Source organism: Stigmatopora nigra, chromosome 6, assembly GCF_051989575.1.
Source record: "Stigmatopora nigra isolate UIUO_SnigA chromosome 6, RoL_Snig_1.1, whole genome shotgun sequence".
Lineage (NCBI taxonomy): Eukaryota > Metazoa > Chordata > Actinopteri > Syngnathiformes > Syngnathidae > Stigmatopora > Stigmatopora nigra.
Window position 1 is genome coordinate 2967185 of NC_135513.1, and position 25703 is coordinate 2992887.

General features: G+C 41.5%; 1 protein-coding gene across 4 annotated transcripts in view; it reads right to left on the reverse strand.

Moving 5' to 3' along the window:
- crebbpa (CREB binding lysine acetyltransferase a) overlaps positions 1–25703 on the reverse strand; it is a 59796-nt gene that overhangs the window by 25211 nt on the left and 8882 nt on the right. Inside the window, exons 3-18 of one of the 4 annotated variants that reach the window (XM_077719637.1) lie at positions 22331–22510; positions 14856–15105; positions 13399–13512; positions 12915–13184; positions 12648–12747; positions 12407–12535; positions 10773–10890; positions 10481–10655; positions 10195–10257; positions 9628–9749; positions 9276–9488; positions 7651–7968; positions 7222–7401; positions 5576–5738; positions 5270–5388; positions 3261–3500 (exon numbers count right to left, since the gene is read on the reverse strand). In XM_077719637.1, coding sequence (XP_077575763.1) covers positions 3261–3500; positions 5270–5388; positions 5576–5738; positions 7222–7401; positions 7651–7968; positions 9276–9488; positions 9628–9749; positions 10195–10257; positions 10481–10655; positions 10773–10890; positions 12407–12535; positions 12648–12747; positions 12915–13184; positions 13399–13512; positions 14856–15105; positions 22331–22510 — 2754 coding nt within the window. Of the gene's footprint in view, positions 1–3260; positions 3501–5269; positions 5389–5575; positions 5739–7221; positions 7402–7650; positions 7972–9275; positions 9489–9627; positions 9750–10194; positions 10258–10480; positions 10656–10772; positions 10891–12406; positions 12536–12647; positions 12748–12914; positions 13185–13398; positions 13513–14855; positions 15106–22330; positions 22511–25703 lie in introns of all 4 variants that reach the window. The other 3 variants (XM_077719636.1, XM_077719638.1, XM_077719639.1) reach the window with 3 other exon arrangements.

A 25703-nucleotide genomic window follows, 5' to 3' on the forward strand; every position in this document is an offset into this window, starting at 1 on the left:
TAGCGCTTTTAACCCTAAAAAACTCTTCTGAATAGAAACTACACATTTGAGCTATACAGAAGAAAGGCTTGACATGAATGACAAGAATGCAGGTGTGTGAATCCTTGGAAAATGGACCGAAGCCATGGATACAACAGGTGGAGAAAGTGTTGCGAACTGCTTGGGAGTGAGGAATGTCAGATGGCAAACATAGTAGTCTTTCCTTGAACATCAAGGCCTCACTTATTGAAAATGCACTGCTTCGTGGATATTTTTCTGCATTTAAAAAAAAACTTTGCAACCTGAAGACATTAAAATGGCGGGGGGAAATAGCGAATATCAGGGTACCGCCTTTTTTTCTGCACTTGAACTGGTTGGTTTTAAGAACCAATTAAGAAAAAAAATATACCACAGAAAAAGAAAGGGCGCGTCGAAAACTCCGACGTCAAACAGAGAGTCGGCGGTGAGCAAGGTTTGCCCCGCGACAGGCAGCAACAAGTACAGTGGTACCTTTACTTACGAAATGAATTGGTTCCAATACTTTTTTCGTAACTTGAAATTTTTGTATGTAGAAGTTTACTTTATATGTAAATTCCCTAATTTGTTCCACGGTTGTCACACATCTACAAACTAAACCCTTCAAAATTGGTTAAAGTGTCCCAATTTTGTTGGAAAGATGTGAGGAAACACAAAAAGGAAAAAAAATACAAGGAAATTATTTTGTCTTAAAATAGATAAAGCATTTGAAAATTTGTCCTGCGCCGACGAAATATTTCCCCCCGTGGTCATTCTAGATGTAATGCCTGTGTTTGTCCGCCGCATGGCGGCTAGGCCCCGGTCTACCAGGGCAGAAAAGCCATCCACTTTCTAGTACATTTTAGACCAGGGGTCTCAAACTCAATTTACCTGGGAGCCGCTAGAGGCAGAGTCTGGGTGAGACTGGGCCGCATCAAGATTTCCACAAGAAAAGCGCTGATAAAACATTCCAACGTTATCAAATATCTTTATTTTTTTAACAATATTTTTTAACAATGGGGGTCAACTCTCAAAAATTGCCAATGCTTGTCTGCTTCTCCACTCACCTCCCTGAAATTGGCTTTGAGTGCAGAGTTGCACTGCAGGTCAATGAGCTCCATTTGAAGCTCAGGAGGGGCATCTTGCACATCAAAAGAGAAGGGGTCTTCAAAAATTTGAGATGTGGCTTTGTGTGTCTGCAAATCTGTGATCAAATTCCACCTCCAGCTTTGACATGGCCTCCACCAATGAATGATGTGCCTGCATCCACAAAAGCCTTGCTTGCTGGGAAATGGCAAAGGTTTGCCTGAGAGAGCTGGGCTTTCCATAACACAAGTTTAGTGCAGAATGCTCTCACGTTGTCATAGGCAGCACTGACAAGTTGCCCCTGGCCTTGTAGCTTCTTGTTCAGTACATTAAGCTCATGTGTAATATCAACAAGAAAAGCTAAGTCCATAGGCCATTTGGGATCACTTAGCACATAAACAGCAACCCCATCTATCTCCATGAAGTCTTTTACTTCTGCTCTCAACTCAAAAAATCTCTTCAATACGTTTCCCCTGCTGAGCCAACGTACCTCAGTGAAGTAGAGCACATCCCCATGTTCAGACTCCATTTCCTCCAAAAAAGCACGAAACCTTTTATGCTTTAAGCCCCTGGATCTGATTTGGTTGATGCATTTCACAACGACAGACATCACATTGTCAAACTTCAGGCATCTGCTGCAAAGGTCCTGCTGATGGATAATGCAGCACAGAGCTATGGCCTCCTCCACACCCTCCTCTTCCAGTTTTTTTTTTACAAGTGCTACCAGTTCATTCTTCCTCACCATCATTGATGGGGCTCCATCAGTTGTTATTCCAACAAAGCTTTTCCATGGCAAACCGGCATTCTCAATGGCATCACACAGCTGATGAAATAATTCCTTAGCGGTGATCTGGCCAAGCATTGGAATTACTGTGAGCAACTCCTCCATCACTTCAAAATTGTCATCAACACCACGGACATATATTGCGAGCTGGGCAGTGTCTGTGGTCTCATCAAGAGCCACTGAATATACACTGAAACATTGCACTTTCTCACACAGTTGATCATAAATGTCATTTGACAGGTCAGAAATGCGCTCTACCACGGTGTTGGCAGAAAGGCTGATGTTGTTGAACTGACTTTTCTTTTCAGGACAGACAATATGTGCGGCCTGTAATTGCACTTTTTGATAAATTCACCTTCTGTGAATGGCTTTCCTGCTTTAGCAATCAGCTTACAAATGGCGTAGCTAGCTTCGACGGCTGCATTACTTTCTTTGGTAGCCTTCTTGAAAAAATCCTGTTGCCTCAGAAGACGTGTTTTAAAACTGGCAACCTGGTTGGCCTGGTATTTTTCATACCCCTCAGCATGCCTCGTAGTATAATGACGTTTCAAATTGTATTCCTTGTGCACCGCAACTTTTTCAGTGCAAATGGGACATGTCGGGGTACCCCTGTGCTCAACAAAGAAATATTGCACTCCCCACTTTTCTTGAAACTGTCTGAGCTCATCACTGACTTTTCTCTTCAAGGCAGGCTTTGAAACAGACATCTCTGGGGCTGTAATATGTATACTTGGAATGAGTCTCGGATTGAACTTTAAACTTTCAGTTGCGCAAGTCATTGGCGCGAGTCTGTGGCACTAAGCGACCATCTAAGCCAAATTCTGCCTGTGAGTTTCAGCACAAATTGACAAATTTTTATGAAAAATCTTTTGTTTTGGATACTTATGGTAAATACCACGATGTACTGAAGGCGCAAACTTTGAGCTGCGAAGTGGCGAAGGATAACAGAAATATGAGACTGGTTTCTTATTTCTGCACTTGTCACCTCGTATCTAGGCCTAATTTAAATACAAGAAAAGGGAGGCTTAGGGAAACTGTTCCTTGTTTTTGAGATTTGTGAACACCATGGAATTTAAAGTAAACATTTTCCTTAAAGGCAGAGTGGTTAGCAGGTTGTGTCGACCTCGCAGTTCTGAGTTTGAGGGTTCGATCCCAGGCCTGGGCCTTGTGGTTTTTTTTTTTTTCTAGGTACTCCAGCATCCTCCGTGACCCTTTGAGGGTAAGCGGTACAGAAAATCATACATTTTCCACATTGAATCTTTTGGACTGCTTTCCATTTTCTAGGCTAATTAAAATGTCGCACGTAAAGCATAATTGCATGACATTATTATTTGTAATGCGCCACAAATTTTGAAACCTGACATATTGTACAGGTAGGTTTCTTTGTATCACATACCTTCCTCCCGCAGCAGTAGCCCAAGCTTTGCATGACTGGGTCAATCTCAGCCTCGAAAACCTCGGCTAGCTTGGAGCAACACTTGTACACACGAGATGTCTTGCGGTTGTACAGCCACGCGTTGTTGAACATCAGCCAGACATCATCAACATACTGCCAGGGATCCTGGTACTGGCCTGTGTCCAGTTTGCGCTTTATTGTGGACAGGTCTATTGGGTTCTTAACTATGTCAAAATAGTCCTATAAAGAGAAAATAAAACGTTTTAAGTTACAAAGAGCTGCTTCGTGTGAAGTGCTTCACTAGCATAACTTTGGTGCAGGCAAGCATGGCTCGATTCACGCCGTTGGCGGTTTGATTGTAAGTGGGAATGGTCGTCTGTCCCTGCCCTGTGGCTGACTGGAAACTAGTCTAGAGTGTAATCTGCCTTTTGCCTTAAGTGAGCTGGGTAGGGTCCAGTAACCCCCGCTACCTTTACGAGAACACGTAGTACGGAAGATGAATTAATATATGGAAGTTACAGAGAAGTTACAAAGAAAACCAGTGAAACTTCTTTAAATCAGTTCATGTTTAAAGCTTTCATAATAAATGCTGTTCAAAATGTAGTTGCAAATCTAACGGCAAGTTTGAAAAAAACAAGACAAACTGATAAGATTAAATTATGAAGGTTGATAAAAAGTGAAGAGAGAAAAATAAAAATCCAAACTCGTTAAAGTTAAAATGGCATCCCCATCAAACAAACAAAAAGGTCTTAGTGTTTTGTTTCAAATGTTTGAATTTGCTATCAGTTGGATTTTTTATTTGCTTGCGGTGCAAAGCGCAATATCTTGAGGAAGTATTTTCTTCTTGGACACAGGGACACGAAAAATTACTGTAAAAAAAAAAGTGACGGCGCTATCAGTCCTCCTCCGTACAAGCAGGTGTCGAGTTTCATTTGCAAACCACTCATTTTTCTCTTTTAATTTTGAGATAGCACCATATTTAGTGAGTAAGAATCTTTAAAAAAAAAAGGATGTTAGCCCGATTAGGCAATCCAAAAACGTTTGCAAAAATAAGTAGATAGTTTTGTGCTTTCCATGTTTATTTCCTTGAGTAAAGTTGGCAGTTGGCTGTCGTTACTCTAAGTATTTCACAGTGTAATATGAACATATTAGGAGTTCCTCCTCCTTTTATAATGATTATAGGTCTTGAGTGTAACGTGAAGGCTGAATTTCTGAGTATTCAATCGGTACTGTAATTTCTTGACTGTAGAGCACACATTAGTTTTACAACTGCCCAAATTGCAAAAATTCGATGGGGGGAAAAAAATCGATACAATAATATATCCATCACATCGGACTATATGTCACAAGTGTACATACATATCTTGATGTAGGACCTGGGTGGCCAAGACCGGTCCTCAAGAGCCCCTATCCATTCTGTTTTACCCATCTCCCTCCTATACCAGACCTGAATCAAATGATCAACTCATTAGCAAGCTGTCCAGAAAGGAGAAGAGACGGATAGGGCCTCTCGAGGACCGGACTAGGCCAACCCTGATGTAGGATATTTACAAGGAGAGATGTTAGAGAAATATTAAAGTTATTAAAATTGCTTAACATTAAATGAAAACAACTTTCTAGTAAGAAAAAATAAAGCACACAAAAAAATGCATAAATAACACCACAAAACAGAAGAAGAACGAATAAATGTTTTGTTATGCCGACATGTTCAGCATTTGCCAGTAACCAGTATACTGGTGCAATCCTTGGTGTGAGCTGAGAAAAACTAAAAAAAATGTGTACCAATTTTTAGTCACAAATTATGGGTGCGCGTTATGCTCGAATAAATATGGTAGTTACTGCACAAGACGACCATTTATTAAAAGAGTGTATGAACAATTTCCACGTGATGGGAAATAGTTTCTAGGATTTAAAAAAATAATAAGTCGGTTCTCATGCCCACCATAATATTTGTAAATGTTTCAATGTTTATATTTTTGGTGTGAGGTATGTTTCCGTGTTTTACTTACTGGAATACATAAAAGCATAGGGTCAACTGGCTGTCTGAAGGGCAAAGACTCTGAATCTTGTCTGTAGAGGGATTCCAAAGTCGGCATAAGGGCCTGGCGCAATTCTTCAGGCTTAAAGACTGAAAGAAAAAAAAACATGCAAAGTGTTTGCCTTATGTGCAAGAACAATTAAAAATCATATTTCTTCATAAAAACTAAAAGAATGAAATTCGATACTGTTTTCTTTACAGGTGACTTTTGAATTTCGTCTTCAATTTCTTTTCTCCCAATTTTCACCCCAATTGTTAGTTGGCTTCACTGACTGACCTTTTTTCCGAAAGGGGGAAGAGGAGGCTGTTCTGTTAGTTCCATCCAATTCTTCTTTAGGCACTGTCTTCATTTCTACTTTCTTCTCTTCTACCTGCATTGGTTCATGTTTTTCCTCTGACTCCTCCTTCTTCAGCAATGAAGAACTTGAGTTTTCATCCATCTAAATATTAAGGTAAAGTCAAAAACCTAAATGTGGTTTAATGTAAAATACTCATCTACTTTCATCCTTCGACAGCTTGCAGCTTCGACATTTGGGGCTTCAGTACATCGCATTGTTTTATATTAGGTATCCAAATAGAAAATGTTTATAAAAGTGTCAATGTTCGAAGTGAAACGGGCAAGTCTTCCACTTGACACTCATAAAAATGTCCCTCAACTAGAAGTAAGATTGGGCCAAAAGAAATCCAGCCTGACTTGAAAAAATAAAACGCTACGCCCAGTGCTCGTTGAGACATTACGAGGAAGTTGCGGGGAGACAGACAGTGCCCATGATGTTCATATGAGCAGCCTCTCACATCCGCTGTATGCTTGTATATCAAAATTTGTCTGTTATCGCAAGATAAATATTTGCTCTAAATTTGACTCGTATCTCAAATTGCTCGTAGGTCGGGGAACTCCTATGTCGCGGTATTACTGTATACAAAAAATGAATGTATAAAATATACAGAATCAGGATGAGCCTTCTAGTAAAAAGTCCCAGCAGACTCCGGGCCAGACGCACAGGAAACCCTGAATCCGTGGCCAACCGATCGCAAGGCACAAGGACAACCATGCACACTAACACCCATACTTAGGGGCAATTTAGAGTGTCCAATCAGCCTACCATGGATGTTTTTTGGAATGTGGGAGGAAATCGGAGTACCCCAAGGAAACCCACGCAGGCCCAGGGGAGAACATGCAAACTCCACACAGATGGACATGACCTGGATTTGAACACAGGACCCCAGAGCTCTGAGGACAACACACTAACCACTCGCTCCACCGGAGCCACCCACTTTTAACCAATTATGCCAAAAAAGAGGAGTTCTCATTTCATATCGAGTTGGGAAAGGCATAACCAATTGAAGCGCACCAAGATGGCAGCACAATCTTCTGAATTCGAAAGTGGTGGCGAGGCTTTGACCTCAGCGGTCATCAATAATCCTTATGAAACGTGATTTATGGATGGGTGTTTGTCCGTGCATGTTAAGATTCTCTCACTGCGTTTCTCCAAATCGTGCAAGGTAGAGACTTGACATTTTTTATGGTGGCCAGAAACGGCTGGTTGCATTTCTTCACCTTTTCCAAGTGTGTTAAGTCAATGTCTTATTTGTTAAACCCCCATTTTTCCAAAAGATATTTTTTTAATAGAGCAACAATTGTATTTTGGTTATAAACAAGCAGGTGTGACCAACGAAGCCGGGCCCCCTGCTTGTATGCCTATAACTGTAACATTTGATGAATACACTGATAATAGTACTTCTGTATTTTTTGTATAGGCACGAAAACATAGTATTGTAGTAATAATAAGGACTGTGGAATTTTGATCGTTGTGGCCATGTCTGGTTTATATTCATCGTGAAATGTGAGGGATTACTGTATAAGGTTAAAGTCCTCAAGTATCAATTCAGATGGATAACTGTGGGAATCTAGTTTCAACCAACCTCCATTTTGGGTTCAGTTTTTCCACCAGAAGCCTCAAGCTCATGTTTATCATAGTGATCCTCTGTTTTGATCCCCTTTGTAGGCAGGTCAGCTGCACCTTGCTGAGAGTGGAGGTCAGCACTTGCAGCTGAGGCTGGTGTGGGCACCCGGTTATCCAGACTGACTGCTGGTTGAGAAAGCTATAGGGACAAAAAAACAAACTCAAGTTTAAACGACTGCACAGTGCAAAACAAGTGGGTCGTTGCATGCATTGCTGAATGGACTGTACAAAAGTCACCCAAATGAATTTTCCTGTTCTCTTACAATGCTAAGGTGTCAAGGATGTAACAAAAACTGGTGAAATTATGTTATCAGACAGTGAAGTGAAGATGATGGCATGGGTTGGCAGGGGTCAAGAGTGGAGGGCATGCGAAGGAGCTCAGGCTCACCGGTGTGGTAGGGGGCTGTGGCAAGGGTTGAGGCAGGGGCTGCGTCTGTGCTGATGAAGGGACTTCCACTTGTGTTTGGGGCTGAGTGGGACAGGGTGGGGTTGCACCTTGAGTAGATGCAAGGCCAGACAGGGTGGGAGTGGCACTACGGCTAGAGGATTGGGGGAGGGGCAAGTTAATGCCTGCCCCGGCTGTGGAGGCGGAAGAGGCAGGAGGCGGAGGAGTTGAATGCAAGGGGTTTTGGGAAGAGGCTAGCTGAGGGCCCAGCGAGGGGCCAAGTGCATTCATGGGAAGGTTAGTGCTCTGCTGCTGCTGTGGCTGCTAAAGACACACATACATACACACACACACACACATACAGAAGGAAGGCAAACAAGCACACACAAGAAGCAGACAAATGAAGTTATCAGATTAGACAGACAATCAACATGCCACACCACACAACAGCATCATCTTTTCGCTGTGAGACCTTGGAATGGGAAATCAATTCTAATTAGTAAAGTATGAGTGGTGTGATTGTTTGGAGAGGAAATCCTGATACCTAAATATACCTATATATAAAACTGTTTTAACACAAACATAAACATTCGGTAGTCACACTGTCTTAACTTAGTTCAGAGATATTGGGAGAGGGGCAAAATTGAAATCTCATGGCACTAAACAGCCTCCTAAAGGACATAAAAAAAACAAACAAAGTGCCTAGATTACAGAATTTCAATTTTAAATCCAGGGTGAATTCATCTAAATTAAATGAGAAATTTATAAATTTCAATAGTTACTGTAATTACCATTGTATATGGGCTAACACTAGAGCACATGTGTCACAGTGGCGACCAGGGGGCCAAATCTGGCCCGCAGCAAAATTTTGTGTAGCCTGGGAAAGTAAATCATGGGTGCTGAGTTTCTGTTTTAGGATCACATTAAAATGAAGAGTATAGATGTATATTAAATTTCCTGATTTTCCTGCTTTTAAATCAATAATTGTAATTTTTGTAATCATTTTTTTCAGTTTTTAGTCCAAAAATTGTTTTGTAAAATCTAAAAATATGTAATAAAAGCTAAAATAAATAATGTTTTAGATATATTAAAAAATGAATGTTGAGGGATTTTAATCCAGTTCTTTTAATCAATTTAGTTTTTAAAATCTAATTATTATATCAAAAATGGTCCAGCCCACGTGAAATCAAGTTGATGTTAAAGCCCGCGAACCAACCCGAGTCTGACCCCCTTGCACTAGAGGTACATTTTTAACAATAAATTATTTTTTTAACACAGACCTGTCAAAGAAAAAAATGGTAAGATTATAAATGTGAAAGGCATTACAATTTAACGCAACAAACTTGGACAAAACAAATAGTGTAGAATGCCAATTTCACTACCACAATGTATTAATATGAACAGTTCAGTAATATGCCGCAAGACTTGGTGTACCTAAACCTTCAGTGTGAAAGTCAAAATTGCATTAAATATATTTGGATGAATATCAAAAATTGCACATTGTGATATTGTAATCAATGTCAAATGGTTTGCAAAATCTAATAAAAGATTGCACAATTCTAAAGTGAGGTGATTGGAACATCACATGCAATATAAAATTTTTGCTAAAATACTTATTATGGTCTCACCTGAGTAACAGCAGCCTGTGCTTGGGGCTGACCCACACCTGGTGCCAATGTGACATTCATTGCCCCTGTAGCAGAGACAGTAGAAGATCCTGGACCGAATTGAGTCTGAGCCACAAACTGTCCCTGACTCGCTGTTTGCCCCACCATGTTACCACTGTTGTGACTTGCTATCATAACCTGGGTTTGCGGCATCCGGGAGGGTGACATTCCCACCTAGATGGCAATGGAAGATGAAAGAAATAAGAAATTATCAGGTAAAGAAGATATACATTGCTAACAATAAAATAAGACTGTAATAAAAGTGACAAATACTAAGCAATTATCTGGCCCCAGTTTCCCCAGCCCTCCTCACCGCTGGGACAGAGTTCATGTTCATTTGTTGTGGATGGTTCATTGGCGAGGCAGCACGAGGCCCCATTGGCGTCTGAGATATCTGAGCATTGGGCAAAGCCATGTGATTAAACTGGTTGATTCCTGACAGATAAGCACAAAACATACAAAACATTATGGATTCTGAAAGTGCAAAAAAATAATTCAAAAATCAAATGTAAAGACATCAAGAAACAGTTCCTTGTTTTAAATGAAATGTGTTAATGAAATGTTAAACAAAAATCGTGTGCAGATGCAGAAACTGAAATCACCTTTTCTAAATGGTTTGTAGGGTTATTTAGCTGAGCAAAAACTGCAATTGTCTTTATTTCCAATAAATGAAATAGAATGTTGGACTTTTATCTTAAGAATATACTGTGGATGGTTAATGTGCAGATCAAAATTCAGCACTCAAGAATGCAATTAATAACTCCTGACACTTCTCTCATTAATTGCTAATCTAGTGGTTTACAGGAGCATGTTTTTTAGTAAGATGTGTATGAATACAGACAAACAGAACACTTGCTATGGCTGAGAATTTAAATTGTACCTTGTGTAACCTGCATGCGGTTCATGATTTGATTTGGCATGTTTGGAAGAGGATTAGGTCCATCTGAACAAATAAATAAATACCAAATTCACAGTCAGGGCATTCGTTTCCATCACTAATTATTCTAGTAATCCACCATATTAGATAATACTGCTCAGCAAAAAATATGTTGAGCAAAATTGATTGATTCTTCATTTTTCCCAAGAAGTAGGACAATGTGGATGATTGCAGTGAAGCATATTTCCACTTTCCATATTCAATGAATCCAATAACACCTGATACTTACTCTGTGGCCTGGGGCCCAAGGCATTATTGGGCTGTGGGAGCCCAGGTTGCTGGGTGCCCTGGGCGGCCATGGGTGCCTGATTGATGATTTGTTTCTGTAACCGTGAGCGCCTCTTCTCTTCCAGTTCCTTTTGAATTTTGTATATTTTTTCAGCAAGGAAGTGATAGTACTCATCCTTAGCAGAAGGAGGTCAACAAATTAAAATAATTTAGTCAAACTTCAGGTATTTCATGGCAATGATTTGTGAATATTAGTCATCTATGAATTACTAATGAGTGGTCAATTTAGTCACCCGACTATTCGCTGACTCGTACATGTCCCCCTCCACTTTTCTGGCATAAGCTACCAGGTTCTCCATCCGTCTGTCCTTCAATGCCGCTGGGTCAGGGGTAGGAAAAATGGCCTGTACCCTGCAAGTGAATGGGGGAATTGAGAACACTGAGTCAAAATGACATTCAAGTAACAGTCATGAAAGATGCGATATTACAGTAACACCTTGACATACGATTGCCCCGACGTACAAGCAATTTGAAATACTTGTAAAATTCCGAGCAAATATCTACCTTGAGATAAAAGACACATTTTGAGATACGAGCATTTGAGACATCCATTTGGCCAGGCTTCGAGAGGCTGCTTTATGATTTCAACGCAGTGTCTCTCTCGCCGCATCTCCGCGTGCCTTGCTTTTTTTTTCATGTTTTTTTTAATTAAAATAATTAAATAATTTTTAATAATTTAAATAATTAAAATTATGAGATTAAAAATGCTTAATTAATTATTTTTACATCACTAAAACTGGAAGTTGTTCAGAGTCTGCAAACACTGACTTTTGTTGAGATTAGGTCGGTGTAAAAATTTAGATTTTTAATATTTATTTGATTCCTGTTGATAAAACGTTCAAAATCATTGTAAAAATACGTGAGAGTTTTAAATTAGAAGATTTTCTGATGATGCTGTGCCTTGGAATTTTGTTCAACGCAAAAAGAGTGTCACAGCTAAAAAATGTTGGGAAACACTGTTTTGATGCACCCTGTTGATCGCTAATAATATGGCATAGACCAGGGGTGGCCAACCAGTCAGTGACCAAGAGCCACATTTTTTACTGTGTTACCGCAAAGAGCCACATTTTTTACTGTGTTACCGCAAAGAGCCACATCACACACAAACCTTTCTTTGCTCAGCCAGATTTATTGTAAATGTCACACACCAGCATAGTAATGACATGAATTGACTCCTACAGTACTAACAGCACAGGCCAGTCATTATCAACAATGAACATTGTGTGCACTGTCTCACACAGACAAACTCTCAGTTCAACCAAGTCCACAAACAAAAATATTATAATTTACAATAGCGTTTTTCTTTTACTATGCATGTTACTTAGTGGGACTTCTGTCATAAGATCAGAGCCTATTTTTGCGCAACATTTGCTCCTTGTGAGCTGTCATTTATTATGAATGGCTTTTAACTAGCGCGCCCACCACGTGGGTGTACACCTCGCTCTCCTATTGGCTGCTCCCGGCTGAGCACTCTCGCCTTGGTCTGCCTCGCAGGGGAAGTGGCTTTTTCAGCCGACGCTCGATCTTTGGGATACTTTTTGTGTGCGCGACGCCGTTCATTGTCGCTTCTGGTTCACGGGAGCTCTCCCACTCTGTTAAAAACGTTTACTCAAATGATCTTGCTCCTACTGGGAAACTTTGAGGTATTTTCATCCAAAGCACATGCGCATTGGACGAAAATACCGTATTGAACTCAAGCGAAGCGCACACGCAAATTAAAATAAAACACAAATACAAACTTTGATATGGACGTAAGAGCCGCATGAAACCGGGCAAAGAGCCGCATGCGGCTCGGGAACCGCGGGTTGGCCACCCCTGCCATAGACAGTCAGAGAAATCAAGCACTTTATTAATGGTCTAAACTTACAGTTTGTGTACAAGGTGATTGCGTAGGTCTTGGGTGACATGTTCATGCCAGGCTTTCCTGGTGCCTGTGGAGGAGATGGGAGCTGCTGTGGGTAGGTTGCCTACAGCTGACCCATCCGACAACAGCTGACTAAAGTTGGGAGAAACAGGATGAAAAGTTACGTAGACTATAAACGGTTTATTCTAAAGAATTTAAATAAATAATTTCCAAGTAGCTGTATGCAACAGGTAAAATTACTGACTTATTAGTGTTGAGTGTATTTGGAAGTGAGTCAATGTGCAAGCTGGTCTGTTCTGAAGTGGTCACACCCATTGCGCTGCCTGTAAGGGCCATCTGGTTGCCTGTAACAACACAATGGTGTGAGTACACAGCTGTGATTTTTTGGTGTAATAATACGAGTTCAACTACCTAGCTGTATACAAATTTAGGTGGCAAATTGTCAAGTAAACACAACTAGGAAAGACAGCCGGCAGAAAATTTGAGATGGGACAAGCATTTCTGACTTTACCAAGTGCATTAATGGACCTCATCTGTTGAGGAAGCTGTTGTTGGGCCTGAAGGTTCTGTGCACCAGCAGGCTGCCCAGGACCAGAGGCTTGCTGGGAATGGGCCTGGCCAGTGGCTTGGCTACCATAAGGCAGCCCAAGTGCTGCGTATGCTCGCTGCATGGAGCTCGGGTCTATGGGAGTTGAGGTATTGATGGTAGGGGTACTTGACTGGCCCACACCCACAGTAGACATGGAGTTCTGGAGACTAGTATTGGGGGAACTGAGCATAGCTAAAGAAAAGAGTCACAGCAGCATTGATTGTGTTTTTAAACATACATTTTTTTTACAGCAATAAAGACACTGATTCGACAAGCTAAGAAAATAAAGCGCTACAACAACAAACACTACAGGACATAAAATGAAAATGTCAAACAGTCGATCTTTAAGATATGAATAAACATTCATAAAATTCTAAGAAGTCCGCAGTGTCTTGCTTCTACTTACGCTGCTGTGTGCGCTTGTCACTAGCGTTCTTCAGCGGCAGGCAAACCGGACAGTCATGACGCGTGCAATTTTTCCAGTGGGAGATGATCTGTCTGGATGATGCACAATGAGCAACTGCAGAAAAAAAATACAAGTACGATTCATTTTGCAATAGTTTTTCCAGAACGAATAATAGAACCTATTAAACAGTTGTGTTGAAAAACCAAGGGGATTGGGAGGATGTGGATCGCTGTAGGGGATCAGTCAATCGTGTTTGACCTTAGTGTGCCTCTTGTGTTTGGACGTACAGATAAAGTAAACGACATGGAGATTTCACTTGAATCTTTTAGTGAGTAGGCTTGTGTTGTCCTACATCTTATAATCGCTCATATTGGCTGTGTTATAGTCCTTTCGCTTTCATGGCCTGTGTGTGCCACTATATTACTAACTTTGCTTAGCTGTATCTCACTATCTTCTTCGTGTACTGCAAGTTGGTCTGGAACTAGAGTTCATGCAGGTGCTAAGACAGTGGAGTCCTTACTTTTCTTTAGAAGGCACTCATTGTCTAAAGTTAAGTAAGTTTTGTTTGCCCCGGCTTCACCTGACTGCTGAGTATGCTATTTATTCATTGTCATATTGACTATTTATGTTGATAAAGTTAATTATTTTGGGCTGCATAGGTGGACTGGAGATAAGTTTAGACACCCCTGGGTGTACAGATAGTTTGTTGCACTTATACACGTAGTTTATTCCCCACGCCTAGGCTTTTATTACATCAGTTCTGACAGTGGCACCCTTGGGCCTTATTTCCTGTATTTTTGGGGGTGTTTATTTGAGCACCTGTTTACCTTTTTCATTTGAGCGTGCCACTTTGGTATCTTTTGCTGTTGATGTCCCGTAGTCCAGGTTTTCTGTGGACTTTGTTATAAATAAATTATCATTGAATACTACTTGCCCTGTGTGCCTGTCTCCTCATTGGCCAAATTTTTCTGCTGTGGTAATTGCAGCTTCCTCGTACCTCTTACTACCAGGGGGAGACGTAAAAATGTGTGTACAGTAATCTAAGTTTATTTAAGTTAAATTGAAAGTTTATTATGTTACGAGGCAATTGCCGTCCGTCAAGTCTTTCCCCTGTCCTGTCTCTCTCATCCGTATCAGCATTCGCTTGTTCCATGATGTCACGGCGCACGCAACGGCGCAATTTTGTCGTGATGTCATCGTGTCATGGCACCGTAAACTTGCAGTTTTTTATGCGCATATAAGCTACCCTCGATTCAGTCATCATTTTTTGTCTGACAAAAGCCGCTTATATGCGAGTAAATACGATATGTACGGTACTTTGAGAAATTATCTACGAGAAACCGAATAGATCAATAGTGGAGAATGTTAGCAGTTTATCAGGGTCTTAAATCCCCTTTTCTGAAAATTCCACCGATCAGCCATTTGTCGAGTTACTTATCCTAATTACACCAACATACCCTGGCATGACTTCCCAGCTTGACAGTGAGTCATGTGGTTGAGGACGTTCTTCATTGTGCGGCAATGAGGTAGGGCACAGGACCGCAATTCTCCATTGGCCTGCTCACGTCGCTGGCACTTGTGTGCATGCAGCAGCAGGACCAGCTGCTGCTGGATCAGCTTGCGTTTTTCTGGGTCAGCTGTCGGTCCGGCTGAGGGAGAGGCCACACTTCCACTGCCAGACAGTGGCAACATGGCTGTCTGTTGTTGCTGTTACATGGATGAAAGAAATACAGGTGTTTAACGAGAGTGTTCGTGTTGTTCCAATAACCTACACAAACAACTTCCGATTACTGTATTTTTTGGACTATGAATTTTACAGTAATCCTTCGAATACTGTGGATAATGACGACCAGATAATCTATATATTAAAAAATGTGAATACTTTACTGTACTAATAGTGAAAATAGTTCCTCTCCGCTGAATTTAAATTTTTAAAAAATTGGGAAGTCTTTTTCAAGAGATTCAGGAGGTATTGGATCATCGATGGAATTTTCTGGAGGCGCCTTAGGGGAGCTTTTCAGGAGGAGCTTTTGCGTGAGGTTTTGGCGCACAAGAAAGATGTTGGTGGGGAGTTGTGACCGCTAATTCTTTTTGGGAAAAAAGATGCATTTGTCAATGACATGAAACTGTCAAGATGATCGCCATATTACATGACTATGACCATGTTGTCATCAATCTCTGTGCTTCTCAAATAGTGAAATTTGGTCACGCCGAAAATTATGGCCAAAGCCTCTTTCTCTATCTGGCTGTATTGTCTTTCTACCTCCGACAATGTACAAACGCGATCGGCTTCTCCTCCCTATCTTCCATTATGTGAGACAAGACTGCCCCTATTCCATAAGGGGATTCATTTGATACTAGTCTCAGGGGTTTCTTGGTGTCATAATGAACGACTACACAGTTTTTTACTCACTGTTCCTTCGCATCCTTGAATGCCGCTGAACATTCAACTGTCCATTTCCACTCAACTTCTTTCCTTAGCAGTTGATGTAGCGGCTGCAGCAGTGTCGAAAGATCCTTCATGAATCGACCATAAATAGTTCGATATACCTAGCAAAGACCGCAGCTCTGTGACCCATTAACGATGGCTGCAATTTTCGTCTCAGTGGGGAGCAATCCCTCCTTATCTATCAGATGCCCCAGGTATTCCACTCTCTCCCGCAAGAATTCACATTTGGCTCTTTTCACTCTCACCCCGTAGCTTTCCAGGCAGCTCAGTACCTCCTCCAGATTCCTTAGGTGCTCAGCTATTTTTTCCCTGCGACCAATGTCATCCAAGAAACAGGTCACGTGCTCCAAACCTTGGAGGATCTGGTCCATCACATTCTGAAGGTGCACTGGACACTCCGGTACACATAAAGTCCTTTGTGAGTATTTATCGTTAAATACTTTTGAGTCTTTTTCCAACTCTAGCTGTTGGTAAGCGTGTGGACAAGTCCAATTTGCTGAAAGGGGTGCCCCCAACTAGGCTGGCAAAAAGGTCTTCAACATTTGGTAGTGGATAGGTCTCTTCTTCCACACTCTGATTCACTGTGACCTTATAGTCCCCGCAGATACGAGTTGACTTGTCTGCTTTGGGCACTACCACTATGGGCGCAGCCCACTGACTACATTCTTTCCTTGAGATAATTCCCGCTTTTTCTAGGGGATTCAACTCATTCTCTACTGCATTCTTTAGTGCATACGGTACTGGCATGGCCTTCCTGAAGATCGGTTTGGTATTTGGTTTTACTGTAATGTTGGCCTTAAAATCACAAATCGTGCCTAGCTCTTCAGAAAACACTGCTTTGTGTCTTCGCAACACTGCCTCTACATCTGAATAGTCAAATCCTCTCGCTGGTCTAACTCCGAAGATGCTTCCCCAGTCTACTTTTAAAATTTTGAGCCAGTTACGACCAAGGAGGGCTGGCCAGTCACCTCTTCTGACTACCAGTGGTAGATCACCATTCTGATTTCCAATTTCTACCTTCACAGTTACTTGTCCAATCAAAGGAATGTTCTCCCCAGAAAAGGTCGCCAGCCGCACTTTACTTACTTTTAATGGTCGATGCGAGAGATGCCTCCTATATATTCTTTCAGAGTTAGAGCAGCTCCTGTGTCGAGCTACATTGCTAGAGGAGTTTTTTCTAATCTTAATAGTCCTGTCATTTCCTTCCTCCAATTTCCAACTGTATTTGTAGGATACACGGCATTCAAGGGATATGACCCAACAAGCTCATCAACATTTCCTGTTGTCTCACTTATATCCTCAGTTACATTCCGTGTGTGTCCTTGCCTTTATTCTGTTGTACACATCCTTGCCATGTGCCCTACCCTGGAACACTTGTAGCATTTCTGTTTTAAATCGGCATACTTGAGCTTCGTGATTGCTACCGCCACATTGGTAAAAGGGTTGGTAAGTTTCTGCTCTCTGTGGTCTGAAATTTCTAACATTTGTGGTTTTACCCTTCCATTTGCTGGTGGTTGTTGGTTGGGATTTCCACGCACCTTTATTTGTTTTCTCCTTGTTGATCCTATTCACTGTGGCAGGTCCCTCCATTTTGCTGGTGAACTCCAATGTACTCCTTGAGGCCATTTCCATTGATCACGACAGTTTGCATGTTTTTTTAAATGTCAAATCTTGCTCTGCAAGTAACCTTCTCTGAAAAGCCCCCACTCTCAATCCACTAACGAATCTGTCTCTCAGTGCTTCATCTAAATGAGTACCAAATTCGCAGTGGGTGGACAACTGCTTTAAAGCCACAACATAATCTGACAGACTCGTTTTCCTTTTGATTCCTTTTTTGAAATTTGAATCGCTCCGCAATCACCAGCGGTTTCGGGTAGTAATGGGATAACTTTTGGCTTAATACCTCATACGAGAGTCTACCTGGCTTCTCTGGAACGCATAGGTTTTTTAGCAGTCCGTAAGCTTCGGCACCTATTATCGCCAGGGAAATGTTGGCTTGCTTACCGTCCTCCACCTCGTTTACAATCATCGATTGCTCAAACCTCTCCACGTAGGACTCAAAGTCTTCTTACCTTCTTTGTACTCACTGAGATTTCCAATGAACCTCGCCATGGTGCCCCGCCGCCGTTACCTTGACAACTCTTGCTAATGCTAATTTGCAAAGTCTGTTACCTCCGTGTAAGGCCTTAGTTCCACATACCGAAACTGGGAATCCCTACTAGCTTGAAAGGGATCCTATCCTCATTGCCACTGTAATAACTTGGCCGTATGGACGACGGAGCCAACTTGCATGCGTGCCAGAGGCTAGTCTAGCGATACTCACAGACAGGCTTTTAAACCATCAACATCCGGGTCACTCGTAATACGTAATGCCCATCAGGTGGCGATGGTTTCGCCCACCGTTATTGTATCCATATATTACAATTCCGTTGCCCGGACTTAAATGGAAACTAAACTTCCACATTGTTTCTCCGCGGCTTCCAGTCGTCTTGGCCGCCCAAAGGGCTCTATTTTCGACGCGGCCGATGGCATCCGCCGTAATGTCGCCCAGATTTTGTCTTTTGAACCATCTCTGGGAAATTCCACTGTCAGTTCCGCTACCACAAGAATCCCACAGTCCACGGAACAAGCTCTGTTTTCAGTTTAGGACCACGGTGTTCACTGTAACTTCGCCCAGGGCTCGCATTGCTGAAAAAAAATCCCCCTTCACCGAGGATCTCTGACATCCAGTTCGCCGAGCAAGCTCTATTTTCAAATAAGAGCAACAGCGTCCGCTGTAAGGTCACACTTTGCTCGCATTTCTGATGAAAATCCACCCGCAAAGAGGCTCTTTGCCGCTCAGAGATCTCTATTTCTGGGAAAAATTACGGCAACCGCCACCGACGGTTCCTGCCATTAGAAAATGGTGCTGAGTTGAGTGACAGTCCACCGTCTTCAGCCAGTTTCTTAGTGGCAAGTGTGAAGACAGTGAAGTGTCATTTGACATTTTTATGAACTTTTTGGATCTGGAAAATTAATATGAAAAAACTGCTACGTACTGACGCGGCTGTCAGTATGATGACAGTGAATGAGTATGGCAGCTGCTTTGACTGATGTAAGGACCCCGAAATGAGACAGTCTGCAACCTTACCCACAATGAGACACTTAGTTTGAAATGTGGTCAGATTTTTTCAAATATTTTTTTATTTTCATTTTAGCAAAAAAGAATATGTAATGTTGATTTTCCCCCCATAATTTTGCACTGATTAATGCAAAAAATGCAACGTGTACGGCCGGTGCTCGTAGATATCTTCACGCAAGGGGGATGTGGTGAGAGAGACAGAGTAATGCTGATGTCATAAGAAGCCTCTTGCACACTCGGTCGCCCAGACGGCCGCACCATATCTCAACTTTGATTCGTATCTCAAAGAAAAGATTTGCAAGGCATTTTCCTCGTATCTCAAATTTTTCGTATACTGGGACACTTGTATGTCAAAGTATTACTTTATATCAAAGTAATTGCCCCACTATTCTTTAGAATAGTACAAGATAATTTTGGACAGATTTGGTCTTTCGGGACACAAAAACACTTTCAATTACAAAAACTGAGACGACCCTTTTGACAAAATCAACTTTTTAGAACGTGGTTTAACTTTGCGTGTTTTGAACAAGTATGAAATCTCTTACTGAGTGCAAACAGTTCACATCTATTCATCCATTAATCTTCTGGTCCACTATCTTCTCGAGGGTAATACCGTATCTGTTCGACTATACAAAGCGCAACTTTTGTACCAAAAAAAATAAAGCAAAATTCGGGTGTGCGTTATACATGTGGTCTTTGCTTTTATGACCAAATCCTAGTGAAAAACTGCCCTCCGCTGGTGGAAAAGTTCCCTACACAGCCATTATAATGGGAGACGAACAACACATTTTTGTCCGCCAGATGGACCCAAGTAGTTATATTTGAGCCCACTTTTTGGGAGATATAATCTATCTTTTACAAAAGCCAGTCCTCTCCAAAGAGCATTTGCCAAGTTTAAGAGGAGGGTAAAACAAAAAACATTGCTCCAGAGAAAATGTTGGCCAGGCAGCCACTCATGGGAGTCTGCCCAGAGATCTGCCCAAGGAGCGCTATCCTCGCTCAAGAAGAATGGAATCAATTGTTTGGTGAATCTGGTGAAGATGAACCAGACTATAATTTTTTTTTAAATGATGATGAATTAGACATAAATGATTTACAATTATAAATTCCATTTGAGAATTGTGTTCATACTGGTAGTTTGTATAACCAAGTTTCATACAATATATTGTGAATAAATGTTTTGTCATTGCGACACGTGTTCAGCTATTGCCAGTTACCAATACTGGTGCAATTCTTGGTGTGAGCTGAGAAAAAGTGAAAACAAGTATACAGATGCTCCCCTACTTACGAACAAGTTAGGTTCTGAGTGCATGTTCATAAGTTGAAAGTGTTCATAAGTTGAAATTGTTCAAATTGAAATTGATTGAGTGCTATATTTTGTATTAATTTATGTTTAAGGCCTATATAAGTATATTGAAGGTTTATATAAGTGAATTTGTGTTTAAGGCTTGTACAAGTACCAGCATTGGTTTGTACTAAAAAAAAACATTTCATGAAATGGAGATAATACATACAGTACTGTATACATACATTAGAGAGATGGAGAGAGATTTACTAGAAACTGGCCGAAAGAAGCCATCTAATCACGATTGCAGTTTTCTTTTTTTTCATCATAAATGATGTGGTAGCACTGCATGGCATCATTCGATTGATTTGCAACCTTTGTGCAACATTCAATATTTGGGTCCTGCTCCTCGATCTTTCTGTTTATAAATGGTACAGACGGTCGAACGATTCAAGATGGCGCCGTTCAAGCGGGAGCCTGTGGCAGTAGCTCTGCACCAAGGGTGTCAGACTCTTATGTTTTTCATGTTTTACAGCCCTTCTTTCTTTTTTTAAATGACATTTTAATATTTCCTAATACATTCCTTTTTACTTTAATGTTTTTACAACTTTCCTTGTTCTGTTAGCCTGGCATTTTTCGGCCACTTCTTTTTTGTTGGGGGGGGGACCAGCCAGCCATGCCAACGCTGTCACACACATGGAACTATCTGTTACAATACGCAGCAGAAGGAGCAATACCTCGGTACCGCCGGAGGTCTGGAGCTGGACAAAAGTGCTGGGAGAAGAGGCAACGCTTCTGACCAACCATTCCATCGTGGGATGGGATGGGAGAGCTGTCGGCCCCTACCAGCAATGGAGTTGAGGTGTTCTGCCCTGCTGCGGTTTTTTCAGCTTCAGACTACTGAGTAACTGTGCGGATAAGCTTGCAAGAGCGACTCTGTACATTCTCCACCTCGGTCACAGTCTGCTGAAGTTCCCCATCTCGTGGAAGACTTCCTGTGTGTGGTTCCAGTTTTTGTCTTTACAAGGTCTTTTTGAGTCCGATTCAGTTACCGCAACCAAAATGGCGCTGTTTAAGCGGCAGCCGGCGGCCACGGTAGCTCTGTCCACTCTTGTTCGTTTTGTGTTTTTGCTGCTTTTATGTTTTAATGATTTGATGATTCCATTTACTTTGATTTGCTTTGTACTATGTGTTTTTGCTTTGCTGTTCTGTGGGGTTCCAGTTTTTGTCTTTACAAGGTCTTTTTGAGTCCGATTCAGTTACCGCAACCAAAATGGCGCTGTTTAAGCGGCAGCCTGCGGCCACGGTAGCTCTGTCCACTCTTGTTCGTTTTGTGTTTTTGCTGCTTTTATGTTTTAATGACTAGATGATTCCATTTACTTTGATTTGCTTTGTACTTTGTGCTTTTTGCTTTGCAGTTCTGTCTAATCACCCTCTTGCTACTGCCACAATGTAATTTCCCGAATACGGGACGAATAAAGTTATCCAATCCAATCCAATTCCCGTGCAATGCTCACCACTTTCTCACGCGTATTAAGCTTCTTTATTATTGCCACTTTCGTTTTAAATGAAATGGCTTGCCTCTTCCTTGCAACTCCCTCACCAGAAGCCTTTCGCTTTTCACCAACCATATTGAACAATGGATGCACGAGATATTTAATGATAGAAATGAAAAAGGTTCTTTGCGCATTGGAGATACGTCACGCACTTCCGCACTGCAACAAACTGGGCAGAGGAAGGTGGATGCTGGGTGACCTGAGTTGTCACAGCGCCTGGTGTTGGTATTAGCGGCGGAAAGATGCACTACTCGGAAAGAGGCGCGCAATACAAAATCGAACTTACGAACATTTTTCGACATAAACGCAATTTTCAGACATGTTCGTATGTACCGTTTGTTCGTAAGTTGAATGTTCGTAAGTAGGGGAGCGTCTGTACACCAATTTGTAGTCACAAATTATGGATACCCGTGATACACGGACAGACGGGTGCGTGCCATATTACATAGTACAGTAATCGATGGGATCTCCCATCCATTGTTCATAGTAAGGTCACGAAAAAATATGTGACAGTCACATACCATGTTCGGCACACTGTTGACAGCTGCCACCTTCAGTTCATTCAAGAAAGGTGGTAGACTGTTACCAAGGGCGGCCTTGTGTTGGAGCTGTTGCTGAGTGTTGAGCTGCTGGCCAGGCCCTGTCGTGCCCTGTCCATAAGGCTGAGTCACAAAAGGACCCCCGTTGCTTCCAAGACTCATCTGGATTAAAGCAAATATGAGAAATTCATGGCTTTACAGCTTAAAATGTAAAAGGAAATAAAAGTAGAACCCTTTGGTGAACAATACTGACCCTTACAGGGTAGTGTGTTGAAAAGAGAAAATGCTAAAAGCAGCGGAACAACACATTAACATGGACAAATACGCAATGTTGTCATCACAAGCCCTAACAGCTTTCTGGCCCGTCTTTACAACTAATGAAGTCAGTTGGCCTTCTATTTTTAGCAAGGACAAAAACAGTATGTACTCACATATAAGCCACACCCTGAATATAGCCTTGAGTTTTGTTAATATCACAATTTCTCATGTATTAGCCGGCCCCCTGATCTCCAATTTTCACATCCATATTCATGGTTTTAGAATGGAGTAAAAATGTGTCACTTTGAACAGAAAGTGGTATTTCTGAGATACACTATGAATCAAAAGCACATTATTAGGGTGAATATGATAAGGAAGTTAATATGCCTGCCTTTGTAAATGCAAAATATCAAATTATTCAATTTGAAAGGAGAAATAAGTCTATATTGATAAGGACCCGATGCTTTCTATAGTGGAGCAAATAAGAACAGTGGCACCTCAAGATACAAGCTTAATGCATTCCGGGATGAAGCTCGAAAAACATTTTGATTTGTTCTAATTCGCGATCTTTTAAAAAAGTAAAAAAAATAACTTGTTTAATAGTAATGAAATGTGTTTAATAGTACTGAAATTAGCCGGATTTCGCGGAGGGGAGAGAGAGGGACAGAGAGGGAGCGGGTCTTTTTACATGGCAACGCGCTTCTAATATAACAAACAAATTTAAATGACATTGGATTGCGGTGCGCAGACACTCAACAATAAGTATAATCTAACTTTGCACTCAACTTAATTCTAATTTTGTTTGAAACTGTTATACCTTTCCCTTCAAAATATTCCCGTCATATCAGGAATACAATCCTTTCCTCATTTGACCCTCACCAGTTTGCTTATAGAGCAAACAGGTCCACTGAGGATGCTATCACCATTGCTCTATACACAGCACTGAGCCACCTGGTGCACCAAGGGAATTATATGAGGCTTTTCATCGACTATAGCTCACCCTTCAACACTATAATACCGGACATTCTGACTGACAAACTCTCCCACCTTGGACTATCCTCTTCCATCTGCTGCCGAATAAAGAACTTCTTAACCAACCAATCAAAAACTGTTAGACTTGGTCCCTACCTCTCTTCCTCCATTACACTGGGCACTGGCTCCCCTTAAATGTACTCTTCAGTACTCCCTGTACACATACGAATGTACACCAACCCACCAGTCTGACTCCATTATCAAATTTGTCGATGACACCACTGTGGTCGGACTCATCTCAGGAGGGGATGAGTCGGCCTACAGAGATGAGATAAACAAACGGTCTTCATGGTGCTCGGTGAACAATCTCACACTGACCACCACGAAAACTAAAGAAATAATCCTGGACCTTCGCAAACACAGCACAAATCTGGCCCGACTCCTTATAAATGGATTATGTGTAGACAGGGTCCAGTCCTTTAAATTCCTGGGGGTCCACGTCACTAAGGTAAATCCATTCACAACATCCCAGGGGAGTGGCAAGGCATTTGACTTCCTTGTGCTTGCAGCGCTTTTAACCCTCAAAAACACTCATTGCGCACGGATTTGTAATGAAATGTCGATGCCGACATGGCAGCGAGGAGAATCAGAGGCATGAGAGTGATGCATGTCACGAGTTACAATGGATTTTGGATGACTGGGCTCAAATGTCGGCCAGCACTGTTGTTCGAGCATCTGTCAAAGCTCGAATCAATTTTCGGAAGACACAACTCTGTCTGACAGTGGACCATAGCATGTTGAACGCCGAACTATTTATAACAGATACAGACACAACTTGTGTACCTTATACCTCAATGAAGCACTATCAGACTTAGTTCTGCTCAGGCTATCTTGGGTTAAAACACGCTGGTGGCAAGCTTAACATACGATAGTGGCTAGCCCAACATAGGTACGCTAGCGGCTAGCATAAGATACACTATCCTAGGTTTGTGCTAGCGCCTTTTCCGGGGAAGCGCCATATATATTGACAAAAAACTGAAAAATATACCTGCAACTGAGACTGCTGCGCCCTATCAGACAGTGCTTGCTATAGGTGTGAAAATTGATTGCAATAAGTAGGGTATCAGCAAGAAATTAAACCAGTCAGTCAAGTGGTCAAGGTCAAATTAAATTTTGAATATAGTACATAAACAAGGCGCACCGAATTCATTTTAGAGAAAATTTTAGACTTTTAAGTGCACCCTATATGTATGAAAATATGGTACATACATATGACAAGAAAAGCATTCAATTTAATTCAATCAAAACCCCTATTTTTGTGTGAATGTTTGTGTGGAAGTTTGTTTCTTTCAAGATCAGTTTTTAGATTCTACTGTCATCCTTCACCACTTAGTGACTTAGTGACATATGATCCATAGCTCCTGTCCGTTTTTTTTTAATAATAAGTATCCAAATCAAAAATTCTCATTAAAATGTCTTCATTAATACTGGATTAATACTTGCAAGTGGAAGACAGCCAGAGCACTGCGAACTTTCATTTTAGAAGAATAATGACGCGCTGAATAACATAGAAGGGCGAGAAGGGCGAGGTCTCGCCCTTTTCTGCTCTTTTCCCCCAATTGAATATCACATCGTGCACAATCTCGTGGAAGATGATTATGCCGACCTTTTTCCAGCTTTGTTTGGATTCCGATGTGCCCATGACAATGCCTCCCCAAGAGTCCTGGGGCCATCTAAGGCATCCATCCAATGAGTCCCAAAAAAAATTTGACATGATGACATGAATAAGTGACGGTTTTGCTGGTGTCCTAGGATTCTTGCTTTGCTTTCAAGGCCATGTAGATTTCACTGGCTTTTTCACAGATAAGCGACTTGGTCACGCTATCTCCTGATAAGAAAATTGCAACCTGTAAATATCTACATGAAAGAGATCCGGCGAGAAAAACAGATCGAGGCTGTTCTTATAAGCAGCCTCTCGCATACTTGGCCACCCAGGAATTTTGCTTGCATCTCAAATGTCTTGTGTGTTGGGACCATCTTAGGTCAAAGTATTACTGTATATATTTTTCCAAGGACACCAAGTGAGTGACAACTACCAGGAATAAAAAATGAATCTGGTTTATGA